Genomic DNA, 24,660 nt, shown 5'->3' with positions numbered 1-24,660 from the left:
AACTTAATTTTACTTAACTTAACTTCACTCTATTTTTGTAATATTTATATTTTTTTGTAATACCTGCATCAACTGTAAAGCGCCCCTGAGGTGATATCTCACAAAAGCGGCGCTATACAAATTATCCAATAAATAAATAAATAAATAAAGTAGAACTTGTGATTTTTAAAACAACGGCGTTCCTGCGATGGTACGCCCTTCTTTCCTGTGAGTGAACTCGTCATACAAAATTTATTTCGCACCTGCATGAATAAAACCTAACCAAAGTGATGTCCGACTATTGCAGCCACGCCTGACAATGTACAGAAATTGTTACAGTATTTATTTATTTGAGGAACATAAACAGTCTAGTAATACAATATATCAGAATAAAGTAGCAAATAAGAAGAATAATAATACAAATGTAAATTCAACAAACGATAAAATAAAATAAATGTAATTATAACTATACTTAAATAGACTTGGGTTGTTTCTTGGTAGATCGGGAGGAGAGAGGTTTAACCATCTATCATAATTTCCTCCACATATATTATTTTGTAATAATATAAAATTTTTATTGATTTGTCTTAATATGAATTGTTGTTCATATCTAAATATAGAATAATCAAAAGTTATTTGAAGATTTTGATCAATTAATTCTCTATGAGGATTTGTATCTCTTGTTTCTTTGTGTTTTTGAAACTTTTCTTCCTCAATTAACTCTATAGCCCAGTCTCGCTCAAGAGATTTAATTTTTCTTTTTGTAGTTGTTTTCGACCATAATCTTGCATTTACATAGTCATTGAGACTTGTTGTAGATGAAATAGATCCTCCTGAGAATGATAATATATATCCACCTTGAGAAAAATACAACAAATAATCATTTCTTTTATACTTGCATGTGAGATTGTATCCATCCTTTGATATTGCAAATTGCATATGATTTGTAGGTATTGATATAATTAAATCCTTCTCAAATGTTCTTGAAACAACAGCCGGTTTTATGTCATATATTTTATAAAAATATTTATGATCTACTATATTGGTAGATAGCATTAAATATTTAATATCATCTGTTAGTATACCTTTATCATATGATTCCCATCTTCCGGTAGGTGATCTTATACTACCATCTGGATTTCTATATATTATAACTCTTTTGGCTAATTTTCTAATATAAAAATTGGGATAATTGTTCCTACATTAATAACAGTAATATCTTGCATTCCAATCAACATTTACTAATTCAACTATTTCATCTAAATGTATTTGTATATCTGACTTTATTTAAAATTGATTCAGATGGAATTTCTTTAACCTTTGTAGATGAGGATGAAACTTCAACAGTGGTTTTTGAGCCAAAGAATGTAAATGTACATTCATTATAAACAATTTCCCACCATATTAATATACCTGTTATATCTTCATTGTCTACATCAACTTTCCATATAATGGTTGTAATGGGTAGTTGTCCATCCTCAATAACTAATAGCCTATCACATAAAGGAGCAACTGGATAAGGCATGAAATATGAAGATGTATTTTGACGAAATATTATCATGGGGCTCATAGGATGTCTATAACTTGATATATTGTCTTTTGACTGCATTAGCGGAAATTCAGATGATAAGTGATATGTTTGTGTTTGAATTAATTTGAGAATGATGACAAGTCTTATGAAATTCATAATTGTTGGATGGATTATTTTGATTGTGACAAATTGGAAAAAAGCCTTTGTAGTTTTCCAAGCAAATCTTGTCTGAATTTTTTGACTTCATCCGGTGTATTTGATCTCCAAGACTCTCTAAAGCAGTTCGCAAGCCTGTTATTGGGATAACAACGTTGCCAGATTCATATCTTTGACCACTAATTTCTTTAGTTACTTCCTTGCATGGCTCCAATAATATACATAAGTTTTCGCAAATCTCCCATTCATAGCTATTCAATGTCATTGCATTAGCATTTAAATGAAACAAGGAGCTATTGATTTCCTCCTTTAATTCTATAAATCTTTTTAACATATAAAAAGTTGAGTTCCAACGTGTGTTCACCTCTTGGAGAACTCTTTTCGGCTTTCCCGGATTGAACTTGAAATCTTTATAATTTTTCCCATGCCACGTTACCTTTTTTGAAAAATGTCTATCTTCCCGTATAAGATTTTTTAGTGCTCTAATTAATTATTTTTCCACTGGCAAATTTAGCTACAACGCTATTGTACCTTTCAACAACATTGCTATCGACGTTCACTAGCAAACTTCTAGAATGGGATGCTAGCTACATAATTTGTGAATTGAACGATCCTTTCCATCATACCAGATGCTACAAGTTCAGGCACATACTTTATATCTTCTGTATTCGTATTTGGTTTTTGTTGGAATTTAATTTTCTCGCTGTCAGAATAATTTTCCGATAGTCTATAATTTACCGCACATCTTACCGCGTCTCTTAATCTTAGTAATCGACCGGTCAGAAGACGGCGCTGACTTATAGGGAACCTAGTATCAGCTGTCAAATTACGAAGTTTTGTGCAGTACTTTCTCTATAAATGATTCCTACATTCTACTTTTTCAACTGTGATATCCGCATATGGCCGAGCATCTAAAATTTTTTGTAAGTACTTGAATCCCTATCTGAAATTAGCTTTGAATATATCCGACCATACATATCTATAGATTTTTAAAACCTTCTACGAGAATACTGGACTCCATAGTCGTAGAACTTGTGGTTTTTAAAACAACGGTGTTCCAGCGATGGTACGTCCTTCTATCCTGTGAGTGAACTCGTCATACAAAATTTATTTGGCACCTGCATGAATAAAACCTAACCAAAGTGATGTCCGACTATTGCAGCCACGCCTGACAATGTACAGAAATTGTTACGGTATTTATTTATTTATTTATTTGAGGAACATAAACAGTCTAGTAATACAATATATCAGAATAAAGTAGCAAATAAGAAGAATAATAATACAAATGTAAATTCAACAAACGATAAAATAAAATAAATGTAATTATAACTATACTTAAATAGACTTGGGTTGTTTCTTGGTAGATCGGGAGGAGAGAGGTTTAACCATCTATCATAATTTCCTTCACATATATTATTTTGTAATAATATAAAATTTTTATTGATTTGTCTTAATATGAATTGTTGTTCATATCTAAATATAGAATAATCAAAAGTTATTTGAAGATTTTGATCAATTAATTCTCTATGAGGATTTGTATCTCTTGTTTCTTTGTGTTTTTGAAACTTTTCTTCCTCAATTAACTCTATAGCCCAGTCTCGCTCAAGAGATTTAATTTTTCTTTTTGTAGTTGTTTTCGACCATAATCTTGCATTTACATAGTCATTGAGACTTGTTGTAGATGAAATAGATCCTCCTGAGAACGATAATATATATCCACCTTGAGAAAAATACAACAAATAATCATTTCTTTTATACTTGCATGTGAGATTGTATCCATCCTTTGATATTGCAAATTGCATATGATTTGTAGGTATTGATATAATTAAATCCTTCTCAAATGTTCTTGAAACAACAGCCGGTTTTATGTCATATATTTTATAAAAATATTTATGATCTACTATATTGGTAGATAGCATTAAATATTTAATATCATCTGTTAGTATACCTTTATCATATGATTCCCATCTTCCGGTAGGTGATCTTATACTACCATCTGGATTTCTATATATTATAACTCTTTTGGCTAATTTTCTAATATAAAAATTGGGATAATTGTTCCTACATTAATAACAGTAATATCTTGCATTCCAATCAACATTTACTAATTCAACTATTTCATCTAAATGTATTTGTATATCTGACTTTATTTAAAATTGATTCAGATGGAATTTCTTTAACCTTTGTAGATGAGGATGAAACTTCAACAGTGGTTTTTGAGCCAAAGAATGTAAATGTACATTCAGTATAAACAATTTCCCACCATATTAATATACCTGTTATATCTTCATTGTCTACATCAACTTTCCATATAATGGTTGTAATGGGTAGTTGTCCATCCTCAATAATTAATAGCCTATCACATAAAGGAGCAACTGGATAAGGCATGAAATATGAAGATGTATTTTGACGAAATATTATCATGGGGCTCATAGGATGTCTATAACTTGATATATTGTCTTTTGACTGCATTAGCGGAAATTCAGATGATAAGTGATATGTTTGTGTTTGAATTAATTTGAGAATGATGACAAGTTTTATGAAATTCATAATTGTTGGATGGATTATTGTGATTGTGACAAATTGGAAAAAAGCCTTTGTAGTTTTCCAAGCAAATCTTGTCTGAATTTTTTGACTTCATCCGGTGTATTTGATCTCCAAGACTCTCTAAAGCAGTTCGCAAGCCTGTTATTGGGATAACAACGTTGCCAGATACATATCTTTGACCACTAATTTCTTTAGTTACTTCCTTGCATGGCTCCAATAATATACATAAGTTTTCGCAAATCTCCCATTCATAGCTATTCAATGTCATTGCATTAGCATTTAAATGAGACAAGGAGCTATTGATTTCCTCCTTTAATTCTATAAATCTTTTTAACATATAAAAAGTTGAGTTCCAACGTGTGTTAACCTCTTGGAGAACTCTTTTCGGCTTTCCCGGATTGAACTTGAAATCTTTATAATTTTTCCCATGCCACGTTACCTTTTTTGAAAAATGTCTATCTTCCCGTATAAGATTTTTTAGTGCTGTAATTAATTCTTTTTCCACTGGCAAATTTAGCTACAACGCTATTGTACCTTTCAACAACATTGCTATCGACGTTCACTAGCAAACTTCTAGAATGGGATGCTAGCTAATTTGTGAATTGAACGATCCTTTCCATCATACCAGATGCTACAAGTTCAGGCACATACTTTACATCTTCTGTATTCGTATTTCGTTTTTGTTGGAATTTAATTTTCTCGCTGTCAGAATAATTTTCCGATAGTCTATAATTTACCGCACATCTTACCGCGTCTCTTAATCTTAGTAATCGACCGGTCAGAAGACGGCGCTGACTTATTGGGAATCTAGTATCAGCTGTCAAATTACGAAGTTTTGTGCAGTACTTTCTCTATAAATGATTCCTACATTCTACTTTTTCAACTGTGATATCCGCATATGGCCGAGCATCTAAAATTTTTTGTAAGTACTTGAATCCCTATCTGAAATTAGCTTTGAATATATCCGACCATACATATCTATAGATTTTTAAAACCTTCTACGAGAATACTGGACTCCATACTCGTAGAACTTGTGATTTTTAAAACAACGGCGTTCCTGCGATGGTACGCCCTTCTTTCCCGTGAGTGAACTCGTCATAAAAAATTTATTTCGCACCTGCATGAATAAAACCTAACCAAAGTGATGTCCGACTATTGCAGCCACGCCTGACAATGTACAGAAATTGTTACGGTATTTATTTATTTGAGGAACATAAACAGTCTAGTAATACAATATATCAGAATAAAGTAGCAAATAAGAAGAATAATAATACAAATGTAAATTCAACAAACGATAAAATAAAATAAATGTAATTATAACTATACTTAAATAGACTTGGGTTGTTTCTTGGTAGATCGGGAGGAGAGAGGTTTAACCATTTTTTTTTTTTTTTTTTTTTATTGAAATTTTTTTTTGATACATATATATACAGGTACATACATAATAACAAAAAATAAAAGAGAGTAACAAAAAAAATCCCACAAAGGCGAGGCCTGTGCGTGGGCATTATTATTTGTATGTGGATATTTAAAACAGTGGTTTAAATAAAAATAAAATATTGTACATGGTGATTGATTTTACCGTAATTTCAGTTACTTTTTACTAAAATTCCAAAAATATTTAAGTGCTCAATGAATATTAATTGGTACAACAAGTATTAATTGATACAACAAACACATAGCAGACTTTATTATATATCTACTCTTAAAGCTAATTAGTTGTAAGTATAATTAATGGCTTTGTTAATAACTTATAAGAAAAAAATATCTATTTTGGCTGTTTTGAGCCAAGTTTTGATATATTTTTTATATGAATGAAGATTTTGACGAGTGGTCTCTTTAAGGGTTGAACATACTGAATTATAGATTTTTGGAGCAATAAAACTAATGTGTCTCTGGGCCTGTCTAGTTTTACAGTGGGGTACAACATACTCACAGGCGCCACATCTTCGACTGGAACGATTAGAATTTTTAATAAAATTGTTTGGGTGCTTGTAGATAAATTTAAGACATTGAAAACTATAGGTTTGTCTAAGGTCCAAAATATCGGTTTCCCTAAACAATTGTTTGGAGGGATAAGATTTACTTTTCTGGTACATAATCTTAATTATTGATTTTTGGGCAATTTCTAATGGTTTGAGATGATTATTGTAACTTCCTCCCCAACCAATTATTCCATAGGAAATAGATGAATGAACTAGTGCATCATAAACTAATTTTATGGTTTTTATATTAACTATATTACACATTCTTTTAAAAATATAATTTAAATATCTCAGTTTGTTAACAGTTTTTTCTATATGGCTGGTCCATTTTAGTTGAGAATCTATGGTTACACCTAAGTACTTAATATTTTTTCCTGATTTCATCTCTTTACAGTTTGTGCATGCGGTAGGGTTACAATTTACATTATGAAATCTTAAATTAAGATTAGTTTTGGGAGCTGACTTCAGTGTGTTATAGAAAGGAATACAGAGAGTTTTTTCATAATTTAAAGTAAGAAGGTTTCTATCTAGCCACTCTTTGACAATAGTAATACATTTGTTAGCCTTATTAGTTGTGTCTTCCCATGTATTTCCTTGGACTGTTATTGCAGTATCGTCAGCAAATGAGAAAATATTACCAGGTATAACAATGTTACATAAATCATTTATATAGATTAAAAAGAGTAGCGGCCCTAATACAGTCCCTTGTGGAACACCGTGTTTTACTGTATCAAAATTGCTCAAACACATTCCAATTTTTGTACATTGTTGTCGATTCGAAATGTAATTTTATAAAAGCATGAGACATTTATTTTTAATTCCAATGTTGGATATTTTATTTAAGAGAGTACTATGGTTGACTGTGTCAAAGGCTTTCTTCAAATCTAAAAAAATTGTTAGGGTTTTAATATTTGAGTCTAGGTTAGAATAAATTCTATTGGTTAAATTAAATATAGCATCGTCAGTGCCGAGTTTGGTTCTAAAGCCATATTGGTTAGCTGATAGGAGTGCATGAGATTCCAGAAAATCGATGATTCGTTTTTTTATACATTTTTCTAATATCTTGGACAATTGAGAAGTTAAGGTGATTGGTCTGTAGTTGTCTGTTTTACATCGAGGTCCTGATTTGTGTATTGGAATGATATTCGCAAGTTTAAATAAATCCGGGAAAATACTCTTACTGATACATGCGTTAAATATATGATGTAGTGGTTTGATTATATGTTGTTTTATGGATTTAATTGTAGCATTACTTAAGTTATCAGGACCATTTGCAGACCTAACGCTTATGTTATCAATATGGTTTGAGATTTCAACTTCTGTAATTTCCATGAATTCAGATAGTTCAGAGGTAGAATTTTTAGTCTCTAAATAGTCTGAGAATACATTCTGAGAGTGTAAGCTAAGAGAAGGGTTATTTTCTATTAGGGTAGATGCAATGTTTGTGAAAAAGTGATTGAAATTGTTTGCAATATCTTCAGCATTCTCTAAGATTATATTATGTTCAGTTACAATTTTTTGGGGAATTTTGTGATCCTTTTGTTTCCTGTTTGAGATCTCATTTATGATGTTCCATGTTTTTCGTGAGTCGTTTTGTGCTTTTTGGAGTTGTTCAGAATAGTACTGTTGTTTGCTTTTTTTTATAAGAGTATTAAGGTAATTTCTATATATAATATAATGGTTCCTTTTGCTGTAATTTTGTGTTTCATTGTTGGTTATGCAATGGTTTTCGTAAGTTTTGTAAGATTTGAATAGTTTATTTCTATGATGTATTGATATTATTAGACCACGTGTGATCCATGGTTTTATGTGTCTATGTTTACTTTTAGGTGGTTTTCTTTGTTCATAACATTTTTCAATGTGGTTTTGAATAATTTCATAAAAGTTATTTAGAGACATATTAGGGTCGTTATTAGAAAGCACCGAATCCCATGTTTCGGTTGTTAGTGATATGTCTAGTGAAAGGTAATTAATTTTTATTTTTATTTCCTGCTGGTTATTGGGATCGATGTTTCTGGGAGAATTTATAACGCAATGACCGTAGAAGGTGGGATAGTGGTCTGTAATGTCAATTTTTAAGGTAGCAGATCTATTTGGGTATTTTTTTTTTGCTTTCAGAAATATGTGATCAAGACATGAATCATTAGGATGATTGGGCCTAGTAGTACTGTTCAGGTAAGATAGGTAACCTTTGGTGTACAGTAAGTTTAAGTATTCGTTTGCAGATGGATTTAGTATTGCGTTTTGTATATTTATATTAATGTCTCCCATTAAAAATGAAAAATCAAATTGATTTGAGCTATGTTCGTCAATAAAAGTTTTAATTTCGTGTATGAACAAATTTGTGGATAATGAGGGAGAGCGGTAAGCTGACAAAATAGAATACTTTTTTCCTTGAGAGGTAAAGGTTGCGTGGACAGCATTTGAATATTTGAAATTTGGGCTGACAATGTTAATATTAGATATAGAATGTACATTATAAAATATGGTAATGCCATCATGAGAGGTGTGTCTAGCTGGAATTGAAAAAGAAATATAGTTTGGTAGGCTGAAAGGGATACATTCGCGCATTTGCGTTTCGGTAAGAGATATAAAATCAATTTGGAAAGATAACGAGTTTAAAAGGATACAGAACTCATCAAAATGTTTCCTAATACTTCTGATGTTCATATTTAGTACATTGAAAGATGTATCTTCGAAGATTGAGTTTAGGTCTTGATAATTTTCGCATTCATGGTTTTCCGGGATGCTATATACTTCTAAGGAGGCCATTTTTATTGAGTCCGGGAGGTATCCAAAGAAGTTGTAGAAGTGAGGCACGGTTACTGGAGTGGAATGTCGCTCGCATCTTTGACATATATTATTGGTGAATCCTTATTTTTACGGAGAAGGACGTTCCCGTTTTTCGTCCACGCATATTGGTATGCCATTGATTTTGTTGCTCTCGCTAGCCAGAGTAATTGCTTGTTTTGTGGCGTCAGCTTTTCATTTATGTAGATAGGGTTTATCGAGGTGGAGTGATTTATATCTTTGGCGGAGAAATATCCCGCTTTCTTTTTTTGGGAAAGGATCCTGTCTTTCAATTCTCGTCTATCATAATTTCCTTCACATATATTATTTTGTAATAATATAAAATTTTTATTGATTTGTCTTAATATGAATTGTTGTTCATATCTAAATATAGAATAATCAAAAGTTATTTGAAGATTTTGATCAATTAATTCTCTATGAGGATTTGTATCTCTTGTTTCTTTGTGTTTTTGAAACTTTTCTTCCTCAATTAACTCTATAGCCCAGTCTCGCTCAAGAGATTTAATTTTTCTTTTTGTAGTTGTTTTCGACCATAATCTTGCATTTACATAGTCATTGAGACTTGTTGTAGATGAAATAGATCCTCCTGAGAACGATAATATATATCCACCTTGAGAAAAATACAACAAATAATCATTTCTTTTATACTTGCATGTGAGATTGTATCCATCCTTTGATATTGCAAATTGCATATGATTTGTAGGTATTGATATAATTAAATCCTTCTCAAATGTTCTTGAAACAACAGCCGGTTTTATGTCATATATTTTATAAAAATATTTATGATCTACTATATTGGTAGATAGCATTAAATATTTAATATCATCTGTTAGTATACCTTTATCATATGATTCCCATCTTCCGGTAGGTGATCTTATACTACCATCTGGATTTCTATATATTATAACTCTTTTGGCTAATTTTCTAATATAAGAATTGGGATAATTGTTCCTACATTAATAACAGTAATATCTTGCATTCCAATCAACATTTACTAATTCAACTATTTCATCTAAATGTATTTGTATATCTGACTTTATTTAAAATTGATTCAGATGGAATTTCTTTAACCTTTGTAGATGAGGATGAAACTTCAACAGTGGTTTTTGAGCCAAAGAATGTAAATGTACATTCAGTATAAACAATTTCCCACCATATTAATATACCTGTTATATCTTCATTGTCTACATCAACTTTCCATATAATGGTTGTAATGGGTAGTTGTCCATCCTCAATAACTAATAGCCTATCACATAAAGGAGCAACTGGATAAGGCATGAAATATGAAGATGTATTTTGACGAAATATTATCATGGGGCTCATAGGATGTCTATAACTTGATATATTGTCTTTTGACTGCATTAGCGGAAATTCAGATGATAAGTGATATGTTTGTGTTTGAATTAATTTGAGAATGATGACAAGTTTTATGAAATTCATAATTGTTGGATGGATTATTGTGATTGTGACAAATTGGAAAAAAGCCTTTGTAGTTTTCCAAGCAAATCTTGTCTGAATTTTTTGACTTCATCCGGTGTATTTGATCTCCAAGACTCTCTAAAGCAGTTCGCAAGCCTGTTATTGGGATAACAACGTTGCCAGATACATATCTTTGACCACTAATTTCTTTAGTTACTTCCTTGCATGGCTCCAATAATATACATAAGTTTTCGCAAATCTCCCATTCATAGCTATTCAATGTCATTGCATTAGCATTTAAATGAGACAAGGAACTATTGATTTCCTCCTTTAATTCTATAAATCTTTTTAACATATAAAAAGTTGAGTTCCAACGTGTGTTCACCTCTTGGAGAACTCTTTTCGGCTTTCCCGGATTGAACTTGAAATCTTTATAATTTTTCCCATGCCACGTTACCTTTTTTGAAAAATGTCTATCTTCCCGTATAAGATTTTTTAGTGCTGTAATTAATTCTTTTTCCACTGGCAAATTTAGCTACAACGCTATTGTACCTTTCAACAACATTGCTATCGACGTTCACTAGCAAACTTCTAGAATGGGATGCTAGCTAATTTGTGAATTGAACGATCCTTTCCATCATACCAGATGCTACAAGTTCAGGCACATACTTTACATCTTCTGTATTCGTATTTCGTTTTTGTTGGAATTTAATTTTCTCGCTGTCAGAATAATTTTCCGATAGTCTATAATTTACCGCACATCTTACCGCGTCTCTTAATCTTAGTAATCGACCGGTCAGAAGACGGCGCTGACTTATTGGGAATCTAGTATCAGCTGTCAAATTACGAAGTTTTGTGCAGTACTTTCTCTATAAATGATTCCTACATTCTACTTTTTCAACTGTGATATCCGCATATGGCCGAGCATCTAAAATTTTTTGTAAGTACTTGAATCCCTATCTGAAATTAGCTTTGAATATATCCGACCATACATATCTATAGATTTTTAAAACCTTCTACGAGAATACTGGACTCCATACTCGTAGAACTTGTGATTTTTAAAACAACGGCGTTCCTGCGATGGTACGCCCTTCTTTCCCGTGAGTGAACTCGTCATAAAAAATTTATTTCGCACCTGCATGAATAAAACCTAACCAAAGTGATGTCCGACTATTGCAGCCACGCCTGACAATGTACAGAAATTGTTACGGTATTTATTTATTTGAGGAACATAAACAGTCTAGTAATGTATTACTAGATGTACATATATTAATAATATACAATATATTAATGTATTACTATTAATATATTGTAATATATCAGAATAAAGTAGCAAATAAGAAGAATAATAATACAAATGTAAATTCAACAAACGATAAAATAAAATAAATGTAATTATAACTATACTTAAATAGACTTGGGTTGTTTCTTGGTAGATCGGGAGGAGAGAGGTTTAACTATCTATCATAATTTCCTTCACATATATTATTTTGTAATAATATAAAATTTTTATTGATTTGTCTTAATATGAATTGTTGTTCATATCGTCGCCGTAGATGCCAAGAGAGTCAAGCCACAAAACCAGAAAGCTGAGAAAACGGCCCTCAAAGATTTTTGGCTACAAAAAAATCACATTTTTTTGTCATAACTTTTTTGTTTTTAAAGATAGAAGAGTGTAATTTTAGACATAGATATTTTGTGATGTTATCTTTTTATTAGTTAGATTGAATAAATGTAAAAAACAGTATTATAAAAGTTATTTGGGTTATATCTCTTGACCACTGAATATTGAAATAAACAGATGGTACATTTGTGTGGTAGTCAAAAGAGTTAAGCCTCTTACGCCTGTTGACTACTGAGAATTTGCGGACAAATTACTAACTTTTTTTGGACTATACTCTAAACTCTAAAGGAAAGTCTATTAACTATCTAACCACCGCGCTGTTTCTCTAAGGGTTGAGCAGAGAGGATGGACCGCCAAACAGAGCTTGGCACTGCTTGCTTCATTCACATTCATACATAACCCTTCAGTTATTCTGACTCATGGCACGGCCCGACAATAGTATCTGGTTCACTTAATCGCGCCAAGTTTTTCTCAGGAGTCCTCCTACATGTCATTGTTCATCCACTCTACATGCTTCGTTATTCCGATCACACGCTCAAACCATCCTTTTCTTAATTTTTCTCATCACGCTTACATTATTTGCAAATTACCACATTTTTCACACAATAAAAACATGGTTTTACCACACATACACCTCAGAGATCTTATTTGTCCAAAATTCATTCAGACAAGATTTGAGATTTTCACGACCAAAAGTATTAGCGATTGATTTTTGGGGTATTATGCCGTGTTGTGCTACGACCTTCTTCAATGTGTCGAACAGCGTTAGTGTCCATTATTAGAAGAAGGTAGCGCAATACGGCATAAAACCCAAAATAAATCAGGCTAATCTATCATTCTACGCTCATAGTATACTTCCTCTGCCAGTTCTATGCCTCATTGCCATACACATTAAGATTGGTATCAGCATTCCATTTTTTGCATTTTAAGTCTGTGAATGTACTACTGTATCATCCCTTAAAATTTGGTCCATAGTCAAGCAATCTATCGTATGGTTACTATGTTTATACCTGTTGAAATAAAGTTGGCTGAGGTACATAAAAAAAATTAATACAAAGTTAGATTCTGAAGAAAATATTTATTACAAAAATGTTATAATAATTTTTAAATTCCATCTTCTCCGTCACTCTCCGAGCCATCATTCTCCCGAGATGGACCGTCCTCAGGCTGCAAATTTTTATAAAAATCATGATAGGTGGACGGAATGCTGCCTTTATCACACAATTTGAGTAGGTCCTTTAATTTGTCTTGGCCTATTTTTGGCTTTGAAAAATACAGTCTTTCTACTTCTACGCTTGCACAGGATAACGTTCGAAGCCGTCTTCGCTGAATGTTAAGGGTATCAAAGTCATTTCGGCTCAATTGATACTTATAAAAAACAGTAGTGGGTTCACCTTTTCGGTATTGAAACCACTTTACTTTGAGCCACTTTAATTTGTCTCCATTTTCTGATATATTTTTGTTTGTCATAACTTTATTGCTGTATTTTTTATAGTTAAGGAAGTCAGCATAATCCATTTCCACAACCTTGTGGTATGGTTTAGAAGTTTTTGCAGTACGGGCAACAACGTACCATCCATCTGGTGTGAACACGTCTATTTTTCTTCCTCGGGCCTCTATTGTGGAGTGCACAGAATCGCACTCCATCTCTGAGTGCCCTGATTCCATAAATTTTTGATTGATGACGTCAATCGGCAGCTGTTCCACTGCACGTAGGAACATAGCGGATACTACTGAGTTCCGATTTTGACCAGAAGCCGTGTCCGAGTACAGCGTCACTACTTTTTTGGGGCCTAATGACACCAAGAGGTTCCACAGACACGTAGCGATCTCCGAAGCACCCTTTGTGCCCACACCTTCGTGCCACATGTAATTCGTTGCTTGTCTGGAAGCCAGCTCATACACCGTGAAGTTATACGTTTTTAATTTTTTTGTATAATATAACTGTCCCACTTGTAAGCTCGGAGTCAATAATATTTTTTCCAGATCCATAGTGAAGCAACTGATGCTAGGATCATTCATAGCTTGGGCTTTGTCAATTTGTTTGTGTTCCCTTGCTTCTGTTTTTCTTGTTAAATGAAGATTAAATTGATCTTCGTCTCTTGACTTCTCTTCGTCAGACTTATTTTTGTACTGCGTACAAAAATCACACTGATCCTTTTTTGGTGTGTGAAATCCATAATTGAATTCTGTCACAAATATTTGTTTGTAGAAGCCGAGCTTTTCTGGTACCACGTTACGTTCTTTACAATACTCAACATAGTCTAAGTAAATTCTTGTCTCGCTCAAACCAGATGGCAAGTATTTTCTTTTACTGCTGCTCCGACAGTAATGCGAGGCAACTACGGGCAATGACTTGATGTGGTCCCTGATTATATTCCTAACTTCCTCGGATTTTTTGTTTGGCGGTTCCTTGCGACCTCTCTGATCTATTTCAGTGACACCTGAAGGAGTCAACTTTTTCATTGCACTTTCAACTTTTGTTCCCGAGATGACAAAGGTGGCCAAAAAAAATTTTTTGCACACTTGGACTCTCTCTCCATTTAACATTACCGTATATTCGAATGTATGTTGTCGTTTGATGGTGTCTCCACTACGGTATCGTCGTTTTACTGGAATACAATTTACATTGCCACCAATGAAGGCCCATCTCGCTCTGTCGGAATCCAGACTCAGATAGTCAGCCAACATTTGCTCCTGTTGAGATTTTCCTATTTTGGATGCGCAATTATAATGGCATTTACAGCTAACATCTCTAATTGTCCTTGCTTGAACTGTCTTTCCGGATCTGCTTTGGTATTCTTTACCTGCCATTCTCAATATCTTTTGGGAATTCCGTTTCCATTGGTTTGGGGTTCTCTTGCGTTTCCTACTTAAATCATCTGTCTGTTGGTTGCTTTCCAATATTTCAGAAATGGATGTTCCTGAGGCATTAACGTGGTGTTGATTTGAATGTTCTTGCCTGTTATTGTCTTCATTTTCGGAAAGGTTCACGTTCAAGTCTGTAAAACCGAACAAAGTGGTTTATTTCTTTGAAACACTGAAATAATTATTGAATTTTACAAGCAAATGATTCGCTGATAATCACAGGTTTTACAAGCCAACATAACAACTAGTATGCAGTAGTATTGTTAACAAATAAAAATACTGACCTCCCACATGCGTGCTTGGAGCGAAGCTTCGGAGCTCTGCGTATAATGCTGGGACAGCAATCTCATCCGGAACTTGCATGCCACCGTTCTGGCTGTGTTCTGCACATCCAGCTTGCACACCATTTAGAGGAGAGCCTGTAAAACAAAACAAAGTAGTTTACTTCTTTGAAACACCGAGATAAACATTGAATTTTACAAGCAAATGCTTCTCTGATAGTCACAGGTTTTACACAGCCAACATAATAACTAGTATGCATTAGTATTAATAACAAATAAAAATACTGACCTCCCGCATGCGTGCTTGAAGCGAAGCTTCGGAGCTCTGCGTATAATGCTGGGACAGCAATCTCATCCGGAACTTGCATGCCACCGTTCTGGCTGTGTTCTGCACATCCAGCTTGCACACCATTTAGAGGAGAGCCTGTAAAACAAAACAAAGTAGTTTACTTCTTTGAAACACCGAGATAAACATTGAATTTTACAAGCAAATGCTTCTCTGATAGTCACAGGTTTTACACAGCCAACATAATAACTAGTATGCATTAGTATTAATAACAAATAAAAATACTGACCTCCCGCATGCGTGCTTGAAGCGAAGCTTCGGAGCTCTGCGTATAATGCTGGGACAGCAATCTCATCCGGAACTTGCATGCCACCGTTCTGGCTGTGTTCTGCACATCCAGCTTGCACACCATTTAGAGGAGAGCCTGTAAAACAAAACAAAGTAGTTTACTTCTTTGAAACACCGAGATAAACATTGAATTTTACAAGCAAATGCTTCTCTGATAGTCACAGGTTTTACACAGCCAACATAATAACTAGTATGCATTAGTATTAATAACAAATAAAAATACTGACCTCCCGCATGCGTGCTTGAAGCGAAGCTTCGGAGCTCTGCGTATAATGCTGGGACAGCAATTTCATCCGGAACTTGCATGCCACCGTTCTGGCTGTGTTCTGCACATCCAGCTTGCACACCATTTAGAGGAGAGCCTGTAAAACAAAACAAAGTAGTTTACTTCTTTGAAACACCGAGATAAACATTGAATTTTACAAGCAAATGCTTCTCTGATAGTCACAGGTTTTACACAGCCAACATAATAACTAGTATGCATATTGTATTGATAACAAATAAAAATACTAACCTCCCACATACATGCTTCGAGAGACGTCCAGATTTTGCATGTTCAGGTCGTGTTCTGCACGTCCAGCTTGTACAGCATTCCCCTCAGAATCTACAAAACAAGTAAAACTGTCAGATTGTCGCATTGTTTTCAAACAATCGGAATCAACATTTTTAACTAGATTCTTACCTTTGAGGTTATGTTGATCCTGTGGATTTAAAACTGCTGCATCCATTTGTTTAGCACGTGAAGAACTCATTAGGTTCTGTGGATTAGCAGCTTTAGTTGATGCAATCATTTGTTTGCCACGTGAAGATTCCAATATGTTATGTCGAACCGGTGGATTTAAAGCAGCTCTGGCTGCTGCAACCATTTGTTTTCCGCGTGAATGATTCATTTCTTATCACTGTTTCACTAAATAAAGTTGAAAGTACAAACGTTTGTAGGCACAAAACGAAATAAAGCACAGAATCGCTGAACGAACCGAACTGATGTTGTATTAAAATAACACTGACCGACGCACTGAACACTGAACTGACAGTTCGCGATTCGCGATACTGTCGTGGGCGCAGACGTATGTGCAAGCGTGAACAAACCGACACGATAGGCATTTTGCTGAGTTAGAGGAAGACAACACTATAAATCATTGTCGAATGTGAGTAGAGGTGCGCACGCTTTCGAGAGAAGTTTGTGTTGCCAATGGCGTCAAGCCACGCATAAAATTAAATTATTGGGAAGTCAAAAGATCTATGTGGCTTGTCGTCATAGACTGCTTTAACTTGTGTAAAATTATTCGAAAGTCAAAAGTCTATGCGGCTTGTAGTTTTTGACTGCTTTGATTGTTTTCATCGATGTGTGTTAGATCTATTGGCAAATTTCAAAATACTCAATAACGGAGTGTTTTATGGCTTAAATCTTTTGACCACGGCAACTTTGAAGGTTTTCAAACACTTCTGCATACTTAACTCATTTTCGCCAAATTTGTGGCTTGACTCTCTTGACATCTACGGCGACGATATCTAAATATAGAATAATCAAAAGTTATTTGAAGATTTTGATCAATTAATTCTCTATGAGGATTTGTATCTCTTGTTTCTTTGTGTTTTTGAAACTTTTCTTCCTCAATTAACTCTATAGCCCAGTCTCGCTCAAGAGATTTAATTTTTCTCTTTGTAGTTGTTTTCGACCATAATCTTGCATTTACATAGTCATTGAGACTTGTTGTAGATGAAATAGATCCTCCTGAGAATGATAATATATATCCACCTTGAGAAAAATACAACAAATAATCATTTCTTTTATACTTGCATGTGAGATTGTATCCATCCTTTGATATTGCAAATTGCATATGATTTGTAGGTATTGATATAATTAAATCCTTCTCAAATGTTCTTGAAACAACAGCCGGTTTTATGTCATATATTTTATAAAAATATTTATGATCTACTATATTGGTAGATAGCATTAAATATTTAATATCATCTATTAGTATACCTTTATCATATGATTCCCATCTTCCGGTAGGTGATCTTATACTACCATCTGGATTTCTATATATTATAACTCTTTTGGCTAATTGTCTAATATAAGAATTGGGATAATTGTTCCTACAATAATAACAGTAATATCTTGCATTCCAATCAACATTTACTAATTCAACTATTTCATCTAAATGTATTTGTATATCTGACTTTATTTAAAATTGATTCAGATGGAATTTCTTTAACCTTTGTAGATGAGGATGAAACTTCAACAGTGGTTTTTGAGCCAAAGAATGTAAATGTACATTCAGTATAAACAATTTCCCACCATATTAATATACCTGTTATATCTTCATTGTCTACATCAACTTTCCATATAATGGTTGTAATGGGTAGTTGTCCATCCTCAATAACTAATAGCCTATCACATAAAGGAGCAACTGGATAAGGCATGAAATATGAAGATGTATTTTGACGAAATATTATCATGGGGCTCATAGGATGTCTATAACTTGATATATTGTCTTTTGACTGCATTAGCGGAAATTCAGATGATAAGTGATATGTTTGTGTTTGAATTAATTTGAGAATGATGACAAGTTTTATGAAATTCATAATTGTTGGATGGATTATTCTGATTGTGACAAATTGGAAAAAAGCCTTTGTAGTTTTCCAAGCAAATCTTGTCTGAATTTTTTGACTTCATCCGGTGTATTTGATCTCCAAGACTCTCTAAAGCAGTTCGCAAGCCTGTTATTGGGATAACAACGTTGCCAGATACATATCTTTGACCACTAATTTCTTTAGTTACTTCCTTGCATGGCTCCAATAATATACATAAGTTTTCGCAAATCTCCCATTCATAGCTATTCAATGTCATTGCATTAGCATTTAAATGAGACAAGGAGCTATTGATTTCCTCCTTTAATTCTATAAATCTTTTTAACATATAAAAAGTTGAGTTCCAACGTGTGTTCACCTCTTGGAGAACTCTTTTCGGCTTTCCCGGATTGAACTTGAAATCTTTATAATTTTTCCCATGCCACGTTACCTTTTTTGAAAAATGTCTATCTTCCCGTATAAGATTTTTTAGTGCTGTAATTAATTCTTTTTCCACTGGCAAATTTAGCTACAACGCTATTGTACCTTTCAACAACATTGCTATCGACGTTCACTAGCAAACTTCTAGAATGGGATGCTAGCTAATTTGTGAATTGAACGATCCTTTCCATCATACCAGATGCTACAAGTTCAGGCACATACTTTACATCTTCTGTATTCGTATTTGGTTTTTGTTGGAATTTAATTTTCTCGCTGTCAGAATAATTTTCCGATAGTCTATAATTTACCGCACATCTTACCGCGTCTCTTAATCTTAGTAATCGACCGGTCAGAAGACGGCGCTGACTTATTGGGAATCTAGTATCAGCTGTCAAATTACGAAGTTTTGTGCAGTACTTTCTCTATAAATGATTCCTACATTCTACTTTTTCAACTGTGATATCCGCATATGGCCGAGCATCTAAAATTTTTTGTAAGTACTTGAATCCCTATCTGAAATTAGCTTTGAATATATCCGACCATACATATCTATAGATTTTTAAAACCTTCTACGAGAATACTGGACTCCATACTCGTAGAACTTGTGATTTTTAAAACAACGGCGTTCCTGCGATGGTACGCCCTTCTTTCCTGTGAGTGAACTCGTCATACAAAATTTATTTGGCACCTGCATGAATAAAACCTAACCAAAGTGATGTCCGACTATTGCAGCCACGCCTGACAATGTACAGAAATTGTTACGGTATTTATTTATTTGAGGAACATAAACAGTCTAGTAATACAATATATCAGAATAAAGTAGCAAATAAGAAGAATAATAATACAAATGTAAATTCAACAAACGATAAAATAAAATAAATGTAATTATAACTATACTTAAAAAGACTTGGGTTGTTTCTTGGTAGATCGGGAGGAGAGAGGTTTAACCATCTATCATAATTTCCTTCACATATATTATTTTGTAATAATATAAAATTTTTATTGATTTGTCTTAATATGAATTGTTGTTCATATCTAAATATAGAATAATAAAAAGTTATTTGAAGATTTTGATCAATTAATTCTCTATGAGGATTTGTATCTCTTGTTTCTTTGTGTTTTTGAAACTTTTCTTCCTCAATTAACTCTATAGCCCAGTCTCGCTCAAGAGATTTAATGTTTCTTTTTGTAGTTGTTTTCGATCATAATCTTGCATTTACATAGTCATTGAGACTTGTTGTAGACGAAATAGATCCTCCTGAGAATGATAATATATATCCACCTTGAGAAAAATACATCAAATAATCATTTCTTTTATACTTGCATGTGAGATTGTATCCATCCTTTGATATTGCAAATTGCATATGATTTGTAGGTATTGATATAATCAAATCCTTCTCAAATGTTCTTGAAACAACAGCCGGTTTTATATCATATATTTTATAAAAACATTTATGATCTACTATTTATTTATTTGTTTGTTCACGCCTTGACGGCTTTTACATGCAAGGTAAATCATACAGGAGCATTATAACAAGTATAGCATCATAAGAAGTGTAACATAGTAAATAAAATAGTAAGCTGAGCATGAAAGACATGAGTAGGCACAACACAGGTAGGTATTAGTATACAATAAGTAAATTGTATATTGTATAAAGGAGTTCAACCAGCAAATACTTATTTGGGCTCAGGCTAAAGTACATTCAGCAATTATAATTGTCACAATATTACACATAACATCATTACAAACATACTCGAAGCATACCGGTTGGCAGTGGTGTAGAACATTTTCTAGCGATTTATAAAAGTAGGTAATATTCTTGTAATTTAAAATATATAATTTGTTTTTTTTTTTTTTGCTATTATAAATGTACGTAAGTTTTTTATTATTATGACAAAAATAAAAGGTACACAACAATTACATACAAAAAGAAGTAGATATTATGAAAATAGTTACAGAGTATTAAGTTTGTTATTGTCAATCAACAGGAGTTTTGCTTAATATCTGCATACATATACAATAAAATTAAAGGAAGCGATGTTTTTATTAAAAAAATATATCAACAGAGCATGTTTCATTCCCCACACGATGCAATCTCTGAAGACAAGAGTTGAACATAAAATTAGTGTGAGAAGCAACTATATTGAATGGAGCATGAAGTCTAGTGTTGTACTTATTGGGAACTTGATAATTTATCATATTCACTAGTTCAGGGCTGTCCAAATAACCGTTGATAATTTTAAATAATAATAAAGCATCACAGATTTTTCTTCGTTGTGATAATTCAGGTAGTTTAAGCAAGTGCATTAAATAATTATAATTTAAATTTTCTAATGGAATATGTAATTTGTAATTTATATGCCTTAAAAATTTGTGTTGTATTCTTTCAATTTTGTGTGAGTGTACATTGTATAGAGGCGACCAGAGAGAGTAATTATACTCAAGAATGCTTCTGACAAGTGTAATGTACAATGTTTTGAGTGTATTAGTATACATTAGATCTTTGGACGTTCTTAATACAAATCCGAGACATTTAAGTGCTTTATTCGTGATTGCATCGATGTGGGGGACGAATGTCATCTTGTTATCAAAAACGACGCCCAGATCTTTTATTAATGTTACTGTAGAAAGATTCACATTGTTAATATGATATTGAAAGAGTATTGGATTTTTATTTCGAGAAAAACTTATAGAATGACATTTGTTAATGTTTAAAAATAAATCATTTATGTTACACCAGTTATATAATCGATCCAAGTTTTTTTGCAATACAAGACAGTCCATTAAATTTTTTATAATAGTGTAAATTTTCAGGTCATCAGCAAACAATAGGAAATGGATACCTTCAAATATTGTAACACTGTCATTGATAAATAGCAAAAAAAGAATCGGACCTAGATGAGAACCTTGAGGCACCCCACTTGAAGCTTCAATGTCGTTTGAAGTATGGTTAGATAGTTTAACGTACAGTTTTATAGATGTCAAATAGGTCTCAAGCCATTTTAGTAGATTTCCTTTTATCCCATATACTTCTAGTTTGTTTAATAAGATTTTTATAGAAACTTTATCGAACGCTCTGCTGAAATCTGTGTAAACTGCATCCGTTTGCAATTTTGAATTTAGATTATCTGATACCATTGTAGTATATGATAGACGGAATACCAGATTCATTACTATTAAGATTATTTGCGAATTTGAATAAATTTTGAGGTTTATTTTGTTACGATTGCTCAATATTTTCCAGGTATTCTTTGTAGCAGGAGATCGACATGTTTTTCACCCTGTTGCGTAATTTAGAAAAAAGTAGATAGTCATTTGGAGCTCGAGATATTTTGAATGTTTTATGTGCAAGTTTTTTTGCCTGGATAGTACAAATTAGCTCTTTGTTAAACCATTTGGGGTAATTAGATGTCCTATATTTTGTAATAGGGACGTAAAGTTCAATTGATTTTTTAATTATGCAGTAAAAAGATTCTATTATATCATTAATATTATTACATTTACTAATGAAGTTCCAGTCTGATTTGGCGAGAAACTCGTTTATCTTGGAATAATCAGCTTTATAAAAATTTAATTTCTCTTTATAAGACTCTAAATTTAAAATTTATGTAGATATATGCTTAACAAAAAGTGGTGGGTGGTATTTATCAATTGTTGAAACATTATCATTTGCATGTTGTACACTTATATTGTTGGAATTGCTAAAAATTAAGTCTAATAGATTATTATTACAGTTATATATAAAGTTCACTTGTCTAAGATTTAGGAAACACAACATTTCTATAAGTTCACGAGAACCATTATTGGACGTATGCTTAACAAAAAGTGGTGGGTGGTATTTATCAATTGTTGAAACATTATCATTTGCATGTTGTACACTTATATTGTTGGAATTGCTAAAAATTAAGTCTAATAGATTATTATTACAGTTATATATAAAGTTCACTTGTCTAAGATTTAGGAAACACAACATTTCTATAAGTTCACGAGAACCATTATTGGACGTGGAATTTGTGCATGTATTATTGTTGTCAATATCCCATTGAACAGTGGGTTGATTAAAGTCACCTGTAAGAATAAATTTAGCGTCTGGATATTTTCTTCGCAATATTTCTACTTCTTGACAGTAACTAGTATAAAGCTAGTCATCAGATGAGGGTGGAATGTACGCACAACCAACTATAATTTTTTCACTTTTGTTTGTCACTAAAACAAATAGTTGTTCCACGTTGATATTTGCACATTTGAGTTTTCTTGAGGTTAATTTAGTATTAATAGAAATTAGACAACCACCTCCCCTACTTTTGTTGCTAGTATTAGTATCGCGGTCCATTCGATAGGTGTTATGGGAGTGAAATCCTAACTTGCCATTTTTAATATATGGGGTCAACCATGTCTCAGTGAAGCAGTAAACATCATATTCTAGGGTTGGTAGTTTAATTCTTAAATCATTTAGTTTAGTTTTCAGTCCTCTTACATTTTGGTAGTAAATATTTAGGCCATATCCAATGGCGGATTTTGGTTTTTTGAGACATTTTTAACAATTGCTGGCTTATTATTAATACATTTTATAGTAAGTCCAACTTCGCCTTCCAGGGTACGGTTTGCCAGGGTTTGTCTAAGATTTATTAGGTATTGTCTTTGTAGAGGAGTTTGATCGGAGTAAATTTTACACTCGGTGTGTTTCAGAGTTATATTTTTTTTACGCAATATGTTTAAAACCGTCGACGGATCATTAAGGATGACTTTCATTGGTCTTATTTTATTGGGTTTTACTACGCCAATGCGGAAGACGTTGACAGAATTTTCAGCAAGCGTGTTATCGATTCTGTTGAGAATTTTTAATACTTCCACTTTGTCCTGTTTAATTCGGTCCAATTGATTCGCCGTGACACTTTCGGGCACATTTGTGATTATTAAATTTTTGGCTCTCACCTTTCTTTCTTCCAACTCGTCGGCTGCTATTTGTGCCCCGTTTGGCAGGGATTGGGACGGAGGCTGGAGCGGCTGATTCTCTGAGATCCGTTAGTATGTCTTCAGTTCACCTTCTAAAAAGCCCTTTTTAGCAGCAACAAGGCTTATATTGCCCAGAAGCTCCGAAAGTTTAGGTGATAATTTCCCCATCTGTTCTTTCGTGAACTAAACGTGAACGTATGTAAAGAGTTAATAATATTGTTTGCCGCTGTGATAAAGGAATATGTATCACAGGTCCATGTCCATGTTACTTCTTCGAGATGTGTGGTTTGAAAAAGGTTTAGCGGCCCTGCGCTGTGTAGGCGGAGTTCGTAGAATCAGCTGTCACGTACACACACATGACACACACAAACAGAGTTCGGACAGAGTGATCGGTGATAATCAATTAATATGACAGCAACTCGGGCTTATAAAAATCAGATTGTTAATACTGACGTTTTAAAACGGCTTGAAACTTTTCAACTGCACTGCTAGTGCAATTCCGTGTGTATAAGAGCACTGTTTTAGGTTAAACGCGTTTAGATTGTTTACTTATTTAATTTTTAGACAGGAGCGAATTTAACATTGTGTTTCTGTACGATGTTATTGTTGACTATTGGTAGATAGCATTAAATATTTAATATCATCTGTTAGTATACCCTTATCATATGATTCCCATCTTCCGGTAGGTGATCTTATACTACCATCTGGATTTCTATATATTATAACTCTTTTGGCTAATTTTCTAATATAAGAATTGGGATAATTGTTCCTACAATAATAAAGGTAATATCTTGCATTCCAATGAACATTTTCTAATTCAACTATTTCATCTATATTTGTATATCTGACTTTA

The 24,660-nt window shown here is 33.0% G+C and overlaps 1 protein-coding gene and 1 pseudogene across 4 annotated transcripts; both read right to left on the bottom strand.

Annotated features, from left to right (window-relative positions):
- Positions 1 to 254: 254 nt before the first annotated feature.
- On the bottom strand, positions 255 to 2,411 carry LOC149418578 (uncharacterized; annotated as a pseudogene).
- Positions 2,412 to 13,110: 10,699 nt separating this feature from the next.
- Positions 13,111 to 17,343, bottom strand: LOC149418577 (uncharacterized). 4 transcript variants are annotated; one of them, XM_089638857.1, is made up of 4 exons: positions 16,063 to 17,343; positions 15,491 to 15,911; positions 15,205 to 15,339; positions 13,111 to 15,054 (listed from the first exon to the last, which is right to left on the bottom strand). In XM_089638857.1, the coding sequence occupies exons 2-4, from the start codon at positions 15,567 to 15,569 to the stop codon at positions 13,157 to 13,159; spliced, it is 2,112 nt and encodes a 703-aa protein (XP_089494983.1). In that variant the 5' UTR covers positions 15,570 to 15,911; positions 16,063 to 17,343; the 3' UTR covers positions 13,111 to 13,156. The 4 variants fall into 4 exon arrangements, with proteins under 4 accessions (XP_089494983.1, XP_089494985.1, XP_089494986.1 ...); XM_089638859.1 differs by having other exon boundaries at positions 15,491 to 16,197; positions 16,350 to 17,343; XM_089638860.1 differs by having other exon boundaries at positions 15,491 to 16,439; positions 16,518 to 17,343.
- Positions 17,344 to 24,660: the final 7,317 nt, after the last annotated feature.

This window comes from Hesperophylax consimilis, chromosome 13 (assembly GCF_061612785.1).
Source record: "Hesperophylax consimilis isolate HC1 chromosome 13, BYU_Hcon_1.0, whole genome shotgun sequence".
NCBI classification, from domain to species: Eukaryota; Metazoa; Arthropoda; class Insecta; order Trichoptera; family Limnephilidae; genus Hesperophylax; species Hesperophylax consimilis.
Note: the sequence above shows the minus strand (reverse complement) of the source record. Positions and strands in the feature narration are given on the sequence as shown.

What these genes read in the sequence shown, in the direction of transcription:
- LOC149418577 (XM_089638857.1), bottom strand. Translation starts at nt 15,569, where the DNA reads ATGCAAGTTCCGGATGAGATTGCTGTCCCAGCATTATACGCAGAGCTC. An exon ending in TTCAAGCACGCATGCGGGAG is followed by an intron (nt 15,340 to 15,490) that starts GTCAGTATTTTT and finishes TTTGTTTTACAG; the next exon opens with GCTCTCCTCTAAATGGTGTG. An exon ending in TCCAAGCACGCATGTGGGAG is followed by an intron (nt 15,055 to 15,204) that starts GTCAGTATTTTT and finishes TCGGTTTTACAG; the next exon opens with ACTTGAACGTGAACCTTTCC.